The sequence below is a fragment of the Megalops cyprinoides genome, chromosome 14 (assembly GCF_013368585.1).
Source record: "Megalops cyprinoides isolate fMegCyp1 chromosome 14, fMegCyp1.pri, whole genome shotgun sequence".
NCBI classification, from domain to species: domain Eukaryota; kingdom Metazoa; phylum Chordata; class Actinopteri; order Elopiformes; family Megalopidae; genus Megalops; species Megalops cyprinoides.
Window position 1 is genome coordinate 12,523,142 of NC_050596.1, and position 17,554 is coordinate 12,540,695.

Genomic DNA, 17,554 nt, shown 5'->3' on the forward strand with positions numbered 1-17,554 from the left:
GACAAGTGCAGTCAAATGCAGAAGAACAAAGCTTAACTACCTGTGGCTTGAACTCTGGGATAAATTATTATTCCTGCTTCCTCTTATCTCTGTATGCTAAAACAGACCCAAAATAGACACTGTGCTGATTTGCCAAAGGTCCCTTTCACATTGATAATTTACGCCTGCACAACATTGCTATGCTGGCTACTGGTACATCAGTCTGTATGAATGGGTCATAGCGGTATTGTACTTTTGATATGTTGCTTCACTTTTATGCAGGTGTAGTGGTGATTTGTATTTCTGCTGTGTGAGGAGCTGTGTCAGTGCCATGCCAAGATATATAGCGGGACCTCATTGCCTTTCCCCAAGCACATATTTGTCTTTAAGATAATACACTCAGACATGTCAGCATAATCTTGTTGTCACACCTAGTCACCTACACCAGTCAGATGAGCATAACAGTATCTGTAGGCTTATTATACTGATAATATTGACAATATCGTCTTCCTGCATTTATCTGCCCACAGGTCCAAAACATTTCAACCCTGTTGAACAAAGTATTCATCTCTCGGACCCACCTCTTCTCAGTACTTGCTCCACACTGGTGGAATGAGCTTCCTGCTGAGATTCGTACAACAGAATCCCTGGGTGTCTTCAAGACAAAGCTGAAAACTCATCTCTTCAAGATGTATCTAAAGTCTACCCCCCTCTCTATCTATCCTATATATCCCTATTTTCTATTTTAAAAAGCACTCTGCACTAGTTTAGCACTTAACTCAGTATCTTACTGACCTCGTAGTACTTCTCGATAACTACTCTTAGCATAGTGATGCACTTACTTGGAAGTCGGTCTAACAGCGTCTGCAAAATGACGTAATGTAATGTATTCAGGAAAATTAAGTATAAAACGGTAACGCTAAACTTTAGTCTATGAAACATTTCTACTGTTATCTAACACAGATGACTGAGGTTCACATTGAACATTAAATGCCATCCTAACGGCTTTGTTTGAACGTCTTTTAGCTAAGTCTGCTATTGGAATAAACCTTAAAGTCGCACTAGATTAGAGAGTATTCCAAATAATTAAAAACAAAATGCGCCGTACTGAGTAGATAAAAAATATAAAACGACATAATGCTCTAAAATGGTAGGCTTGAAATAATCTTCACTTCCAACATCACGTCAGGAAAAGTAGCTTCACCACATCGTCGTTTCTATGACAATCGGAAGTGTCGGAAAAGCCCGAGCGTATTGCATGCTGGGAAAAAGGAGAGAGTCGCCATCTTGCTTGGATGAAGTAGCTAGCTAAGTTATTGGTTGCAGAAAATACCACGCTTATTGCAATATTGTAGAAATTGCATTGACTGTGCGGATTGTATGTTGTGATATACATATTCAAGCTGTGAAGGGAAACCTTGCAGAGCTAACCCCGTCCCATAAACGGTTCAAGCCTAGTGACCGAGTAGCTTAAGTTTTGAAGAGGCGGTCATGGGTCGCTCCCGGAGTCGCAGTTCGTCCCGCTCCAAGCACTCAAAAAGCAGCAAGCACAATAAAAAACGGAGCCGATCGCGATCCAGAGACAAGGAGCGGTCAAAAAAGCGGTCCAAGTCCCGGGAAGCAAAGAGGAATCGGCGGCGAGAGTCGCGGTCCCGCTCTCGCTCGAACACTGCGTCTTCCCGCAGAGACAGGGAGAGGGACAGGGAAAGGGAGAGAGCTGCATCGCCCCCCGAAAGGATTGATATCTTCGGGAGGACGTTGAGCAAGAGGAGCGCTCTGGACGAAAAGCAGAAGAAGGAGGAAGAGGAGAAAAAGGCCGAGTTTGAGAGACAGAGGAAGATGTAAGTGTGCACGCTGACGATGCTAACAAGTAAATAGCTAGCAAGCTGGCAGGCTAACATCTTAGGCCCAGTCATGAACCAGACCGCCCCACTTATAGCTAATTTAGCTAGCTAGCCAGCTAGCTTCTTCACAGGGAGAAGTTCTGAGAAATTGTTAGCGCAGTCCTGACATTATGACTGTTATTAGCTACCGTCTAACCATGCTTGCTTTTAGCTAAATAACAAGATAGCTAACTATATAGATTTGGGCCTGCACTGCGTCATTGTGATCTAACGTTTTTGCTATTGACTAGCTGTTAGAAGTTGGTCATTGTGGCTACCCAGTGTATAGCATGAAAATCACAGGCCATCAGGATACTGTCATACGAAGTTGGTTATCTCCATACAGTATTTAGATTCTACACGATCTACCTTATTGGTTTTGTTAATTTCTTAAATATAAGGACTGATTGAGTTATTGTGTGAAAATGTCTTTAAAAGTATATTCATTGCTATTAAGGGGTAAATACAGGCGCGATCCCAAAGTTTCTGTTTATCATCAGAACACTGGAATGTGAGAAGCAACACAACCCTTTGTAAACAGGGGTATGATTTGTTAGGGAGCGAGCCCATATGCAGCATAGCCGCACAGAGCATGCTGAAGTGTTGGAGCTGGCCAATCAGATTAGTTGCAGGTTATGCTCAGAATGGAATGACAGCTTGCTTGCTACTTTATGGTCATTATTTAGAGGTGGGTCCAGTAACGTCCCTTTTGAGAAATTTCTGCAATTTTTTCTTGATTCTGTGGTAAATGTACTTTCTGACTTACAGGGCTGGGCGTATGTTTTGTAATCTTTTGGGAAACTATAAAAAGAGGTGACGTCTGTACACTGAAAAAGAACAAGAGTAAGGAAAAACACATGATGTACACTCCTACACCCTGAAATTCTTTTTTCTGAGCAGAAATACGTTGATGCTGTAAACTTAGTGGATTTATGTAGCTTTGCAGCTGTGCAGACAGCATCTCTTTGAGCTTAAATTTATTTTGATCCATGCACATTCAAGCACCATCCTTGGAAGCATTTTGGAACGAATGCAATAATGTCACTTTGAACTCTGATTATGCAACCAGATGATGGAACCAAATGGTGAAACAGGCGGTCTCTGTGACCAGTAGAACTAGTTTGACGTTGCTCTGTGGTCGTCTGGCGGTCTTGACAAATGTCATGTTTCACTGGATAAATACATTAGGTGGACATAAATCAAATGGGCAAACTGGAATTCCTGCAATGGAATGCATTGCCGTTTCATGCACTGAAAGTTCAGTGGGAAGCCTGTACCTGGTCCGTGTGAAGCCATTGTCCTGAATAGGTGGTGCAGGATGGGGCCTCAGACCTGTGTCCTGCTTAATTGATGTTAATTGCCTGATCGTTCAGCCCCAAGAGACGGAACGCAGTCAGAGACCGACTGCATTGCATGAATAAGACTGTTGCCACAATACACTGGTTATTGTCATAGGCTAAGCTGCAGTGTAAAACCGAGTGAGCCCTGTCAGCCGGGCAGGGTTCCAGCATGGCCAGGCTCATTACAGTGGGAAAGGGGAGTCTGTGTGCTGCAGGCGTGAGAGTGTCATAAGAACCACAGAGGTCACATTGCACCTATCAGCTGTTAATTAAGCTCTGCGTTTCTTCCGTTCTTACACTTCTGTGTCTTTACATTCCATTGCATTACTGGCATTTAGCAGACGCTCTTATCCGGAGCAACTGACATTGGTTGCAATTTTTCAAAATGTTGTCCATTTATACAGCTGGATATTTACTGAGGCAATTCTCGGTTAAGTGCCTTGTCCAAGGGTGCAGCAGCAGTGTTCCAGCAGTGAATCGAACTGGCAACCTTTTGGTTATGAGTTCTACTCCTTACCAATGTGTTATGCTGCTGCCCCGTCTTGGACGTTTAGGCATCAGGATGGCCCTGTGCTATCCATGGTGCATTGCTGGCCATGGAAAGCTATCTATCCCAGACTCTTGCACCAATTAAGCATTTTCACAATGGGATGGCCAGCTGGAACTCTTTTTGCCTCAACAGCACGCTAAAGGCAGCATCTTTAGTGTGAAGAGCGCAGTGCTGAATGTCTGCCCAGTAAGCAGAGTGTCTGTGGTCTGAAGGCTCTTTATCGCTCCCTCTTGTCCTCTCAATGCTGCATATGGCTGGTACCTCTCCCCTGGCCTGAGCTACAGGAGGGCTGCCTGAGTACCCAGCATCATTCACAGCCCTACTAATGCCGTTGAGTCCAGGTTTGTCCTGAGGTAGCTGGACCTGAATATTCGTAATAGAATATTCATAATTGTAATACAGATAATAATACTGGGTCCCCCAGGAGTAATATAGTTATGTACAGTGTCTGTTTTGCTACTCTACTCGATGGTTCAGTTTTCTTGTACAGTAAATTCAGACTCCAGTGTAGTGTTCTGTTTGTGGCCTTTTTTTAGCTACACGAATGTATGCATCAGAGACCACTTCCTATTCAAATGTGCATTAAACCAACAGGAGCTGGTTGCCGCTCCAAGGACACATGGTTTTACAGACACTGAATGCCGGTCTTGTTTGTGCGTGCACTAAACCCGCCAGAGCAGCTGGATCAGATACGCCATGGTCTCAGGGCTCCCCTTAAGCGGGTGGCTAAAGGTTGACGGAATTAAGTTTACCGGTGACGGGGGCGGATAGGTCTGTCCCGGTCTGGCCAGCGTCATCCTGTGATTTCCCATCTCGCCTTCGTGCTGAGGGAGTTTCGGAGCTCGGGAAGAGGACAGCTGTTGGAGCCCTTAGCCAAAGGGCTGATTGGCCGCTGATGCGTTTAGCCCTCAGCCCGGCGTTCGTTTTGTGGCTGTTTTGAACACGGCAGAATCATGTTCCACAGGGCATTGTCCACCACTTTAAACGGATGCCTGAACAAAAGGGACCCGCCAGACACTAGATAAGGCGCGCGGTTTCAAGTTCCCTGTAACAGGGAACAAATTGAATAAGAGGATAATTGTTTTTATTTTTTTTGCCAGCGTTAATGTTGTGGGCTGGAGCTACTTCCTGTTTACGGCACAGCTGAAATAGCTTAAATCTGTTTAAGAGTAAACAAGTGGAGTTTGTGTTCTGTGGCTCTGGGGCGCCATGGCCAATGCACCGATGCGACTGGCCCCGGCCTTTATCTCCGCTTGCTGTCTCCGCCCCGAGGGCCGATTGGCCCCCGCTTTTGTCAGCATCTCCCTGTGCTCTCAAGCACATCGTCCTCCTCTCATTATTCCGCGCTCTGCATCCAAACCGCATCAGCAGGCAAGCCGTGAACCTCAATTACCCACAGCCCCGCAGAGCAATCACATTACACTTACACACAGCCCCATAGAACGCTCACATTATACTTACACACAGCCCCATAGAACCCTCACATTACACTTCCACACAACCCCACAGAACCCTCACATTATACTTACACGCTGGCTAAGAGAACCATCACATTTCTTTCACATACTGGCCCTTAGAATCATCGTATAACACACATATACAGGCCAATAGAACAATCTCATTACTCTACAACACAGGCCCATGAAATGAAATGGTCCCACACTGAACCATCCATCGGCCCTTTCTCAGATGCTCACACGCACGCACACACACCCACAAAGATGCTTGGAAACACACGCACACACACACACACACACACACAGCTGTTCTGCCTGAGGAATAATCCCTGCAACATTATGGCAGTTGCGGTATTTAAGCCCCGTTGTTGGCTTTCATTTTTTCCTATAAAACATGTAATCCACTTAAATGAAAAAAGAAATGGAAAAGAAAGAAAAGGCTTGATCTTTCTTTGAAGTTGGAGATTATGCAAATGGCCTGAAGTACGAAGTTCGGACATTTAATGTGAACTGGCGGCGTTGAATAGCGGATGGGAAGTTGGTCGTTTAACCAGATGGTTGTTAGATCGAATCTCAGGGAGAACATCTTCAAGGAAAACTTGTCTGCTCTGTTGTACTCTCCTATGAAATGGTGTGATTTGCGTAACTATCCGAAAGAAGACATCAGTCAGAGAGAGGCAGGGTTGCCTCCACCCTACTGCCTGGCCTGATTTTTTAACCATTGGGGCATGTCCCGTGCGTGATGGATGCCAGCAGGTTTCTCATCTACGTGTTCTCTGTTGTCCCCCCCCCCCCCCCCCCCGCTTTTACAGCCGTCAGCAGGAGATCGAGGAGAAGCTGATCGAGGAGGAGACGGCGCGGCGTGTGGAGGAGCTGGTGGCCAAGCGTGTGGAGGAGGAGCTGGAGAAGCGGAAGGACGAGATCGAGCGGGAGGTGCTGCGCAGGGTGGAGGAGGCCAAGCGCATCATGGAGCGGCAGCTGCTGGAGGAGCTGGAGCGCCAGAGGCAGGCGGAGCTGGCCGCCCAGAAGGCCAGAGAGGTAACGCTCGGTCGTTGGGAATGCAGGCACCCCCCCCTCCCCCCACAGGGAGCGCCATGGCAAAACTTTCAGCGGGCGTAGTCAGGCGGGGGGGAGCTGGGGAGCGATCGATCGTAAGGGGCAGGGTTATGGGCAGGTCCTTGCTTTCTTGTCTATGAGCTGTCTAGACGAGGAAGCAACCGCACTATTATCCTCAAACGAGAGATGGCCTGTGTTTGGCTGCAGTACAACAGGACTACAGTGTGACAACGTATATTAAAAAGGCAACGCTGGGCAGTTAGCGAAACTTTTGCCATGGCTGAACCACGAGAACTACCGACATCATCTTTCAGTTTGCTCCAACGCTCCCCCCTCCCCGTCTTTACCCTGTTTCCATTTAACTTTCATTATTGTAATTATCCAATTTGTCCCAAATAAAAGGCATCTGCAAACTGAAATTTGTTCTTTTTCACTCCGCTTCTTTTGTTCTTTATTACCAGTAGAGTTTTTTTGTAGCGGGTTGGAGCATGTCCTTTTTGTAGATATTACACATCTTTAGCCTGGCCTTCCATCAGAACACCACGCTCACACTGTCAACAGCTTGGATCCACCATCTGCTGTGCGATCCACGAGAGCATCCATTCATTTAATCAACCGCGATGAAAATTTCTCCGTATGTATGCATTCTGCTCGGGTTATGGAGTACAAAAGGCAACACAACTTTCAACGTGTGTCCCATTGGAACTTAAACATACACGACCACACTGCTAGCTGTCGTGTCCACACGATAACTAAGAATAAAGTGTCATGCAGATATCTGCTCCCAGCCCCCCTCTGGTTCCCTACCTCAGAAAGAGTGAGTTCATTTATCAGATAAGGCTCAACACATACCCAGTGTCCATGGAGCGGCCTTTCTCTCTGAGATGCTGATACACTTCACTCACTTCGCTGGAACTCGGTGTTAGCTTCCGAGCATCTGTTAGCCTTTTGCTGCAGTGCCTCAGCTTAATTGCCCTGAGTTTGTTTATTTTGCGATAAGCGTGAAAGGCTGGGCGATTACCTAGTGAACTGATACAAAGGGGTCGGGACAGCAGCTTGTCACTAATCAAGTGCGAAATTCACCAGGCCCCCCTTCCTCCCCCAGGTCCCATATACTCAACTTCCTGCTCAAAAGAAAGTTCCTCCTCTTCAAACTTACTATTTTGCTTGGCCTTGTTGTCCAGAATGCTAAATATCATTGATGCAGCTGTGAATCCACACAGGGATAGTCTCCTTTGTGTAACATCCCACTTTCCCAAATTACAGCCAAATGTTAATTTACTCTGCTTTTCCGCTGTGAAGACACAATCTACTTATTCGGTCTGAAATTAAGTCCTGCTGTCTTAGCCTGTGTCGCAATATTGAAGTCTGACAGGAAGGTGGGATTTCCTATGACGGTGAATCTTGTGAAAGAAAGAAATATTGAACTAATCCATGCAGAAATGCAGAGAGAATTTCTGAGAAACCTGCAATTTAAAATAAGCAGCCCTTTAACTGAGTTTTAATTTTTAAAAGCTTCGGATTAACTGAATATCAGTAATGTTGTAACTCTCCCCATCTTTTCAAAATATGAGTCAAAATAAATAATTCCCATCCCCCCATACCTACACAGGGGATGGTAATCCTCTATTTCCTGTTTTCCAAAGTCCGGCACTTTCTCGATTAACCTTGTGTGTTCATTACAATTATTTTATTTATTTTTTTTTATTATTTCTCATGTTGATACTAACAAGTTTTCCATGGACTCGTTTTATTTCCTTGTGAAATGTTTGCCTTAGCACTGATGATATTTTGACACATTCTTGTTCCTTAATGCCATTGACCCCACCCCACCCCCCTCCCCCCAACCCCCTCCCCACTCGTCTGCAGTCCCGGGCTTGGCTGGCGCCTGCCTCTCCGATTCTGCCGCCGTACTGTACTGTTTCTGTTAAAAAAAAAAAAAAAAAAAAAGGTAAAAGAGCGAGCGCCGGGCTGCAGACCCAGGCAGCGCAGGTCAGGTTTTAAAGCGGAAGCCCTGTGCGCTTGGCTGCGGAGGAAGCGCCCCCTCTGTGTCTCTGCGGGACAAACTGGACACGACAGTAAATATTCACCTTGTAATGCTGATGGTTAATGGAGTTGTAGGTACACAAGTGAAGGAAATGCGTAGGTATTCGTGCAATTGGTGAGCCAAACTGTTCAGTCTTTTTTCCCCTTTTCTCTTGCTTATGATGTTGATGTTTAATAGTATTTAATAAGAAAAAAAGTGATTTTTATTTGATGTTGTAGTCTTCTTTTATAGTATGTGTTGTAAATATATATATATACATAGCGTATTTGTTCATACATGTTGATAGTTGTTGATAGTGGGTTCCCCCCCCTCATTTCTTTAAATGGTTAAATTTGCAGTGAGGGTTTACAGGGGGTTACTACTTAAATTGGGAGGGTTTCTGTCACCACCAGAGAGGGAGGAAAAAAGAAGCAGCTTTCAGGATTCTTTTTTCTTCCTTTGTTTTTTGTTCCTTTTAGAGCGTAATTAATTCCAATGTTTAGGTGGGTGTTTGTGTGTGTTCATGTGTATGTGCGTGCGTCAGTGGTAATCTGCTGGGCCCTTGCTAAGGCCTCCCTGTGCAAGTACACATGATAGCGAGAGTGTGTGAGAGGGTGTGTGGGTGAAGTTACCCTCAGCCTGTGCACGGTCTAACACACCATCGTGTGACCCCTGTAGGAGGAAGAAAAATCCAAAAGGGAGGAGCTGGAGAAAATATTGGAGGAGAATAACCGTAAAATCGCCGATGCTCAGGCCAGACTGGTACGTCAGCTGCGTTGCATCTGTCCACTCTTTATAAAGGCTCGCCTTTGAATGCAGGAGTGATGTATGTATGCTACGTACAGGGGCTGGACCCTTTACAAAGCAGTTTGATGCATCTTAGTCTTAAAAAAAATAATGCGTACATGCATTGATTTATAACCATAAAAATAATATTGTCTGTCACTACAGATTTTATTTCCAGTGTGTTATATATGCATACAGCAGTCTGAATAAGTTGTTACATTAATCTACTGTACTGCCTGATTAGTAAACTAGCGATTTTCTCAATAAGAAGAAGTGTCAATATGGTAAATTCATTTAAATAGCTTCTTAGATATTATTGACTCCACCTTCACAAATGTCTAATAAAAAGTAGCAAAATGAAGGGGACATTAATATTTCAATATTTTCCAACCAGTTTTTAGTCATAGTAATATCAGCGTGAGTACATCTTCATTAGTTCTCGATAATTAAGATGCAGCTGATTTGAATCGGTTAAAAGGATGGAATTTTTTTATTCGTACATCGCAATTCACAGGTCAGGTTAAGACGCAAACAAATTTATATGTTTTATATCACAAACATATGTATTATTTATGCAATAGAACCACTTACGTTAAGAAAACACACTTGCTCCATTACCCATAAGAACATATTCTGTACTCCGTGATTCACTATGGCGGATGGAAGGTTTTCTTTGAAGTACAGGAAAATTTAACAGGAACAACATGAACTTGAATTCCCTAATTTGTTTATATTTTCTGATACTGCATGAGACAGTTACGATAATTTGTCAAATTGCGGTGTCTACGGAACGTAAACTTCTTTGCTACCTCAAAGTGTGGCCATAACTTGGATCAGCTCAATGCCGAGCTAACTTAATAGTTTATTTTTTCTTTCATGTTTCTTAACATGGCATTTAACATGGGTGGAACATGCCCTGTTGTTCTTATGGTGGAAAGCTGGGTAAAATAAAATAATCCTGCAGATAGGAAATCCATTGGCACATTGTGTGATCTTTGTTTTAAATACGAGAATAAACTGCACTAATTGAGAAATTTTAATAAGAAAAGAATGTAGAATGCCCACATAAAACATCTGTAAATATTATGATGGATTGCTGACTCTGAGTGTTCATATATTCTCTCTATGGCTTTCATATTAATGTGCTAAAATTACAAATGCAAGTCAGGGAAATTGCAACAATTTTCCTGTCATTAAAATACATTGTGCTTTGCAGTTACTTTGAATTTAAGGTAATTTATTATTACATAAGTTATTGAAAATCATTAATGTATGTTATCATATAATGTAATGTTAGATGCAATTTCCTGTATAAAACCATATAAATGCAATGTAAATACAAAGTAATATTCAGAAAATTGCTGCACATTTCATTAGAATTGCTTTAATGTGTTTCACAAAACTGCCACGCAATCCAACCACGAGCAAGTTACAAATCAAAATGTAAATGCATCAGATAAACACAATTTACTGCAAGCTAGAAAATTAATTTTTGTTTCGAAAGATGCACTAGAAAGCTATGTAACCATTTTCCTCTAATTTTCTGTGTTGTTTTTAAACTCATTTTCAAAATCAAGAAGTGTGAGTTCAGGCAAAAAAAAAAGCAACAGTTAATTGCTCAACAAATACTATGGGCTGCCGGCGCACAAAAACTCAAACTGCTGGCATCTCATTTCTTATTCTTTTTGCAAATTATTAAAGAAAGAGACCATTTAGATGCTTTGTTGTTTCCTCACAATGGTAGTATAGTGCTCTTATTTACAGTCTCTTTGACAATGAGAAGCTGGGTTTGTGCAACTCTCAGGAAATAGTGTTGAAAAAGGCAGAAGTCTCCCGCCATTGTAACGCGCAGATGATCATGCTGTGCGGGCCCGTGCGCTGTGGAGCCTCTCCCGAATGCCCACTCGCACATCACAGCAACGGCAAACCGTTGCAGCCTGACGGCAAAGAGACTGCAGGCAGGGTTTCAGAGCAAATTCGTCCTTGACGGTCATTATGTCAATGTTAGTACTGCAGCGGTTTTGTTTTTAAAGTCGAGTTTACTTTGTCGAAGTTGATTGTGCTGCTGTTAAAGTCTGTAGCTGAAAACAGGTTTCCTCATTCTTGAATAAAAACCAAACAAAACAAAAGAAAAAAATCCCTTAAACCCCAGTCTGGTTATATGAATATGGGTGCAGTTTCCTTTCTAATTTATTTGTATTTTAATGTTGTGTAAAGCATTTGCGCCTGATATTGGGGGGGGGGGTAGGGGGTGAGTTTTTGCTGTGGGGCTAGTATAACCTTGTCCCTGTTTGACCTGTTGTCTCTGTGTGCATCTCTGTCCCTGTCCCCGTCCAGGCCGAGGAACAGTTGAGAATAGTGGAAGAGCAGAGAAAGATTCACGAGGAGAGGATGAAATTAGAGCAAGAGAGACAGCGGCAGCAGAAGGAGGAGCAGAAAATGATCCTGGGGAAGGGGAAGTCCAGGCCCAAGCTCTCCTTCTCTCTAAAGGCGGCGGAGTGACACAGCCAGCACGCCACGACGCTGTCGAGGACCGCGCCCTCCCGCCCGCCCGCCCGCTGTACGGTAGCTTCATGTTGAAGTGTTCCCCCACAAACTCTGACAAGTCTTGCTCGTTTTTGTTTTTTTTTTTTATTATTATTATTTTTTATCACTCCTGTGGGCAGTGCTCAACGATCTTTCTGAATGAGGAGGTGACGTTCACAAGGAAAAAAAAACAAAACCTGACTGTCCTGTCCTCCACATTAAATGCTACGACTGGTTTTTTTTTGTTGGTATTGATTTCCATTTTTTTCATTTGTATTGTTGCTGCATAGGATGCCCCCACTTACCCACCGGTCTGTTACCGTGGTTCACAAGAATCAGACTTTGCCTCTTTTAAATAAGCAAATTAATTGCTAGGCGGGAGGAAGTGACATGTGCAATGTAACGCATACGGGGGGTGAATGACGGCACACAGAATGATGTTTAAAAAATCCTGAACAAAGTTTAGGATTATCCTGGATTTGCTGTTGTCACAGAGATGTCAGCATATCGAACAAAAAGAATAACCCTTTTGTAGAGTACGGAGTGACCTGCTGTCAGGCATTACTGACGTGCAAGACAGGCTTGTCAGTTTTACATGAATTTACTCTTCCGCTCATTAGCACCGACTCCATGTTATGTATATTTTTAGCTATTTAATTTAATGATAACTGGATGGGGGAGAAAAGGAACTGAGCAATTTTAAAAGCAAAGATTTAATGACTTAAATTTTGTGCCGCCCCTGACACCCTGACAGCACTGGACCCAGGTGACATCCCGAACGTGGGGCATGGCACTTGTGTCCAGTGGTCCAAAGGTAGAGAGAACCGGTGTTGGACAGGTTTCATTCCTGATTCATCATAATGCAGTCTGTGATGTGACGTCCTTGGTATGACGATGTATGAATCCACAAAAAAAGCCAAGATTTGTCTCTTATATCATTCACTTCTATAATCTCAGAGTAAAATCTGTGCTCAAGTTGTCCCTGTATTTTCTATGGAGTACACATTTAAACTCACCCCCCCCCCCCCAAAAAAAAAAAAAGGAAAAACTACATTGTATATTCTGATGCCTGTCCTGGCACAGGTAAGAGTGATTAGTGGCATGTTTGGGCTAGTGAAGGAGTGCCTTGCATGGGTGCGTATGTGTGTGCGCAAGTCCGTGTGTATGTGTGTGTATGTGCGCGCGTGTGTGGGTGCGTGTGTTTGTGCTGATGGTTGGGGGAGATGGAAAGTGAATTTTGGTTTTGTGATCAACCCTTTTCGGTATTTTTCCCCTCACTCTAGAGACTGTACAATTCGCCAATAAAAACCCGTGGATGCATCCCCGTCGTCCTTGTCTTGATTTATTGACTAATCTGTATGTGATGTGACAAACTTTTGAAATGGATAAGAGTAGTACTTCCTAGGGAAGAGTGTCTCTTTTGTTAACATCTGCAAATGCAGGTCAGCAAGAATCTTTGAGAACAGAAACTACACAACTGCTGGGTGTTAGCTGTTTGTAACTGGTGTACATCATGGCATGACGTTGCATATCTGGCATTTCAAATGGAATCGTGCGGTTAGTGGATGATCACTGTTGAAGGTCAGGTCAGTACAGTGTATCTGAATGTCTTTGGGCATTCAATGCTTCTTTGAGTACATTCTTAACTGATTAGCCTTACTGCTTAGCTCCAGCTTACATTTTATACATTTTATACATGTCCCAAACTGTCACTGTAATTTTGAAGTAGGACCTTCAGTTGGGATTTAGTATCATAATGTTCTGTTTACGCAGGGCAAAGAGATCTCGTCGGTAATGAAAAACTGAACTGGCACTGTTCAGGGGTTGTGACAACTTCGCCGGCCTCTAGTGGTAAAAGGAAGATGCTGCCAGACATTCGAGCAGGGACACAGTTTCTAGGGCTGCTTTTTTTCAGTGGAAATGCAAGATGCCGGTTCATCTTGCAATGATACAAAGCTCATTTGGTTAGAAAGTGCATTTAGTATACGACAGGAAAACATACATGTCTGTCTAAATCATCTCTAAATGTACAAGTATTACTACGAATATTCTTTTCGCCATCACTGAACTCAACGGTAGCAATGACGCATTTTCTCAGTGTACATTTCAGGAAACCGCTAGAAATAACTCGTTTAATTGTAACTGCTGCAGTGTTTGGTCCATAACTTTGGTTAACAAGTCTAATGAGGGGGTACAGTCACTCTATATACGAGTTCTACAGCCCCTGAAAAGTGCACATAACACATTCTCTGAGACTAAAACTATCTTAAAATATGTTGTTCAAAGGTAAGGACATAGTGGTTAGATCCAGGCACTCATGACCTATATGTATTGGCGGAGAATTGTCATCAACGGTTCTTTTTGTGATTTTGCCCTTGTTTTTACTCGTAGTTTGCAAAGCCGCCAAAATAATAATAAAAAGCTCTTGTTTGAAGTTCTTGTATCTTAAGCGGATTTCTTTCCGCTTGCACATTGAGATCCGTAATCTAAAACTGGACCAGTACTGATGAATTACGTTTTTAAGCATAATTTTAAAGATTGCAATCAACAGTTCATAATGAGCCACTTTTTAAACACTTCTTTTCTTATGAATTGTAAATTGAGCTGCCATCACAATTTTTGCTTACTGCGATTTAATTCATCGCACACACTTAGTAGGTAATAGGCGCACAAGGAAGATTGTTTCTGACCGAATACCGCCGCATCTCCTTGTCCTGCTGAGCGCGGAAAAGTTGTGCTTGGAGCGCGGTGCGTGCGCCTAGACTTGACTTTACACAGACCTTGCAGAACGCTTCGCAGCCTTTCAGTGTCGACACTTGTGCGTCGCATTCTGTGTATGTAATTGGTGTCGGGGTTATGATTAGCATAAAATAAAAAGGTTTTAACAAACCATCTCGTGTAATGTCAATGTTGGAAAGACAGTAATCTGGCACTGTCGCACTTTTGTCAGCGTGAATTTCCTCTGCTGGCTTCAGTAAAGAATTGTTAACTACAGGTCTTGGAGCAATCCCGTAGTTAAAAGGCCTAAAAAGTAACAATTCGTAGCACAAAGCAGATAGATATATGAAAGGAAAGAGAACACAAATGTACGCCCGTCATCATTTCTACCATTTCTTATTTTGTGTGAAACATTTGAAATGTGGTTCATTCCTCAATCACAAGAAAGCGTTCAAATAGGCTTGTTTTTCATCTCCACGGGGTCCAGATAACGGTCTGGATTCGGAGGCGCAATTTACAGATTGCAAAATCCAGAGAACAACTGATGCAAAGATAGAATAGTTTTCGAGGCGGAAGTTCTAATTTTCATTGAGATCTTGATCTTCGGTGCAGAAAATAAGTATGCTAAATTGAACACCTAAACATACATTACTGTCAGGTAAGCTATACAGTCATCCTGGGAAAATGGTGCTGAATTTGTCTGCAGCCAATAACCAATTTGTTGTCTCGAGGTGTGATGCAGTTAAAATATTTTAATGCGTAAATTCAGTCTATTCTAAGAATATACAAATAATAAACAATCACTATTAATCCCGGAAGTTGTGCATATTATATTAACACCATATTCCACTTTGATCAACATTTTAATCAATGATAAATTAAACTCCGACCTCATCAATGCAGGGTGTATTTATCTTGGTTATTTTGACTATTTTGATGTGTCTGATGTGTACTTTTCTAGCGGGCTAACAATATATGAAGCAAATACCCAAATCATAATCAGCAGAAACATTAGGGTGTTTTATAGCTATGTAAATATACAATTGAATATGTAGGCCTATACATTCACTTCACTTATCTACTTTTTGCTTGTTTTAATATCACTGACACGAGTGTGGTCACGTAAATTGCGCGTTAAGTGCCTGCTATTTTACAGCCTTGCAATTTCATGATATTGTAAGTGTATGAACTCTGCCCTAGCCAACAACTTTATTGACAAATGAAGTCATATTGTATTGTTTTGTAGGATATTTCTCCTTACTTTAATGCAATTGAACAATTAACAAACCGTAATAACAATAAATGCCCAAACATACCTTTCTCTTCCATTATATATGCAGGCTATAAAGACAAATTTTTAATTAAATGTGTATATTATTACCATTGCAACTATCATTGCTTCTCTTCTTTATCAAAGTGAATTGTTTTCTGCGCTCTGGTATACATTATATTATTTATCGATGTATGTCGTGCAGGCTTAAATAAAAAAGAACTCTACAGTATTGCGTGGACGCTTCCCACGCCTTGCCAGACATGCTGAGCGTTGGGAACGAGAGGCGCGTGGAGGGAATCATTACCGATGATTCAAGACTGTTTTTAGCAAGATAGGGGATATTTTTGAGACAACTCAGGAACTCCTGGCTTCCTCTTTTCTTGCGAAGAGGATGTCATCTGGCTCCATGACAGTTCCTCCTATAAATCTAGTAGTGGGATGGAATCTGTATTTTAAAAAGTAGACCTAGCTATGCTTTCGTTAAATTACAAAAAGAAAATATTCACAACTGCGCCTAACACCTTTGTTTTTCTTTTTTGTTTCTTACAGCTTTGTAAACCGCAACGTCATGAGATCTACGATTATCAGCTCCACATACCTTATCCCATGGATACTATTCATTTCATTGTTTCTGAAGTTCACTTTTTACCTCGTTTGATCTTTGAAGTAATTCTAAACCCAGTTTATTATCCCCGAAATTCGTTCATTAGCTGTGCTGAGCATCGTGTCAACAGACGTAACTTTGAATATACACCGAGTCGGCACGCTTGCCTGCCGTTCGCCGCATATCAGCAGCCTTGTGTTTATTAGAGAAGTTCGAAACATTCCGACATCTCACTTACTCGCCTGGATGTGGACTCACTTAGATTAAAGCTTACATATACAGCGCAAATACACAAACGTTACTAAACACCTGCTGATTAGATTAACGACTTTGAAACGTGTGAAGTGTTCGCACCACATTTCCCCGGCACTTTGAATTTTGTTTGAGAAGGTGATGTAGCTTCCGAGGACGAGGGAATAGAAAGCTTTTATCTTTCACTAAAAATAAGGATACTTCTGAAAGACGAAGCTGCTCCATCGGCATAGCCTACGATTATGTTTTGCATCATTGAAAAAGATAAATGATGCTGCTTCTTGGCTATTACTAGCTACTTTTTTAATACCACCACCACCAATACTACTACTCCTGTTACTTCTTTTTCTACTACTACTACTGCTACTACTACCACTACCACTACTACTACTACTACTACTACTACTACTACTACTACTACTACTACTACTACTACTACTAATAATAATAATAATAATAATAATAAGTTTTTGTGAGCGTTAAATCTACATTTTTCATTTTTGGTTTTGGTTTGAGTTTTCATGGCCCTATTCAAATGCAGAATATTTATTATATGATATAGATAATGAAACATTCCTTCAATTAGGTATTTTAACATTTACCCTATTAATCACTGAGAAAACAAAACAAAAACAACACAACCACAAAAGTTAATATCTTTTGTTTTAACTCACTCATTTGCTTCGGGTATGTCCGCTAGTGAGCGCTGTTGGCCTTCTGGAAAAACGGTCCTCCGGTCTGAATTATTTCACATCCAGTTACAATCAATTTTTTGGCTATTCCTTACTGTCTATCTTTTGGCAAGACAAACCAAACATACCCGTCTTCCCAATAAGAGTACAGCGACTCCATAAGAGCATAAATGTAATTTTTTTTTTTTTTAATTGGGATAATTTTCAACGAACATCAAAAACGAGCATTGCGAGTGTCATCTAAAAAGTCATAACTATCGAAAGTATTTAATCATATTAATTGATCCATGTTATGATATATTAAATATATGCTGAATATTTTGTATGTCAGTCTTATAAACGGTCACTATCCAAGTAAATCTAATCTTTTGGTGAACGTCAGCACAGGCAGGCGACTATTAAACACAGTAAC

At 42.0% G+C, this 17,554-nt stretch overlaps 1 protein-coding gene across 1 annotated transcript; it reads left to right on the forward strand.

Annotated features, from left to right (window-relative positions):
* The first annotated feature begins 1,234 nt into the window (after positions 1-1,234).
* LOC118789212 (arginine and glutamate-rich protein 1) lies at positions 1,235-12,917 on the forward strand. The gene is made up of 4 exons (XM_036545559.1): positions 1,235-1,820; positions 6,022-6,247; positions 8,970-9,053; positions 11,415-12,917. Exons 1-4 carry the CDS (start codon positions 1,471-1,473, stop codon positions 11,577-11,579), a joined length of 825 nt encoding a protein of 274 aa, XP_036401452.1. The 5' UTR covers positions 1,235-1,470; the 3' UTR covers positions 11,580-12,917.
* Positions 12,918-17,554: the final 4,637 nt, after the last annotated feature.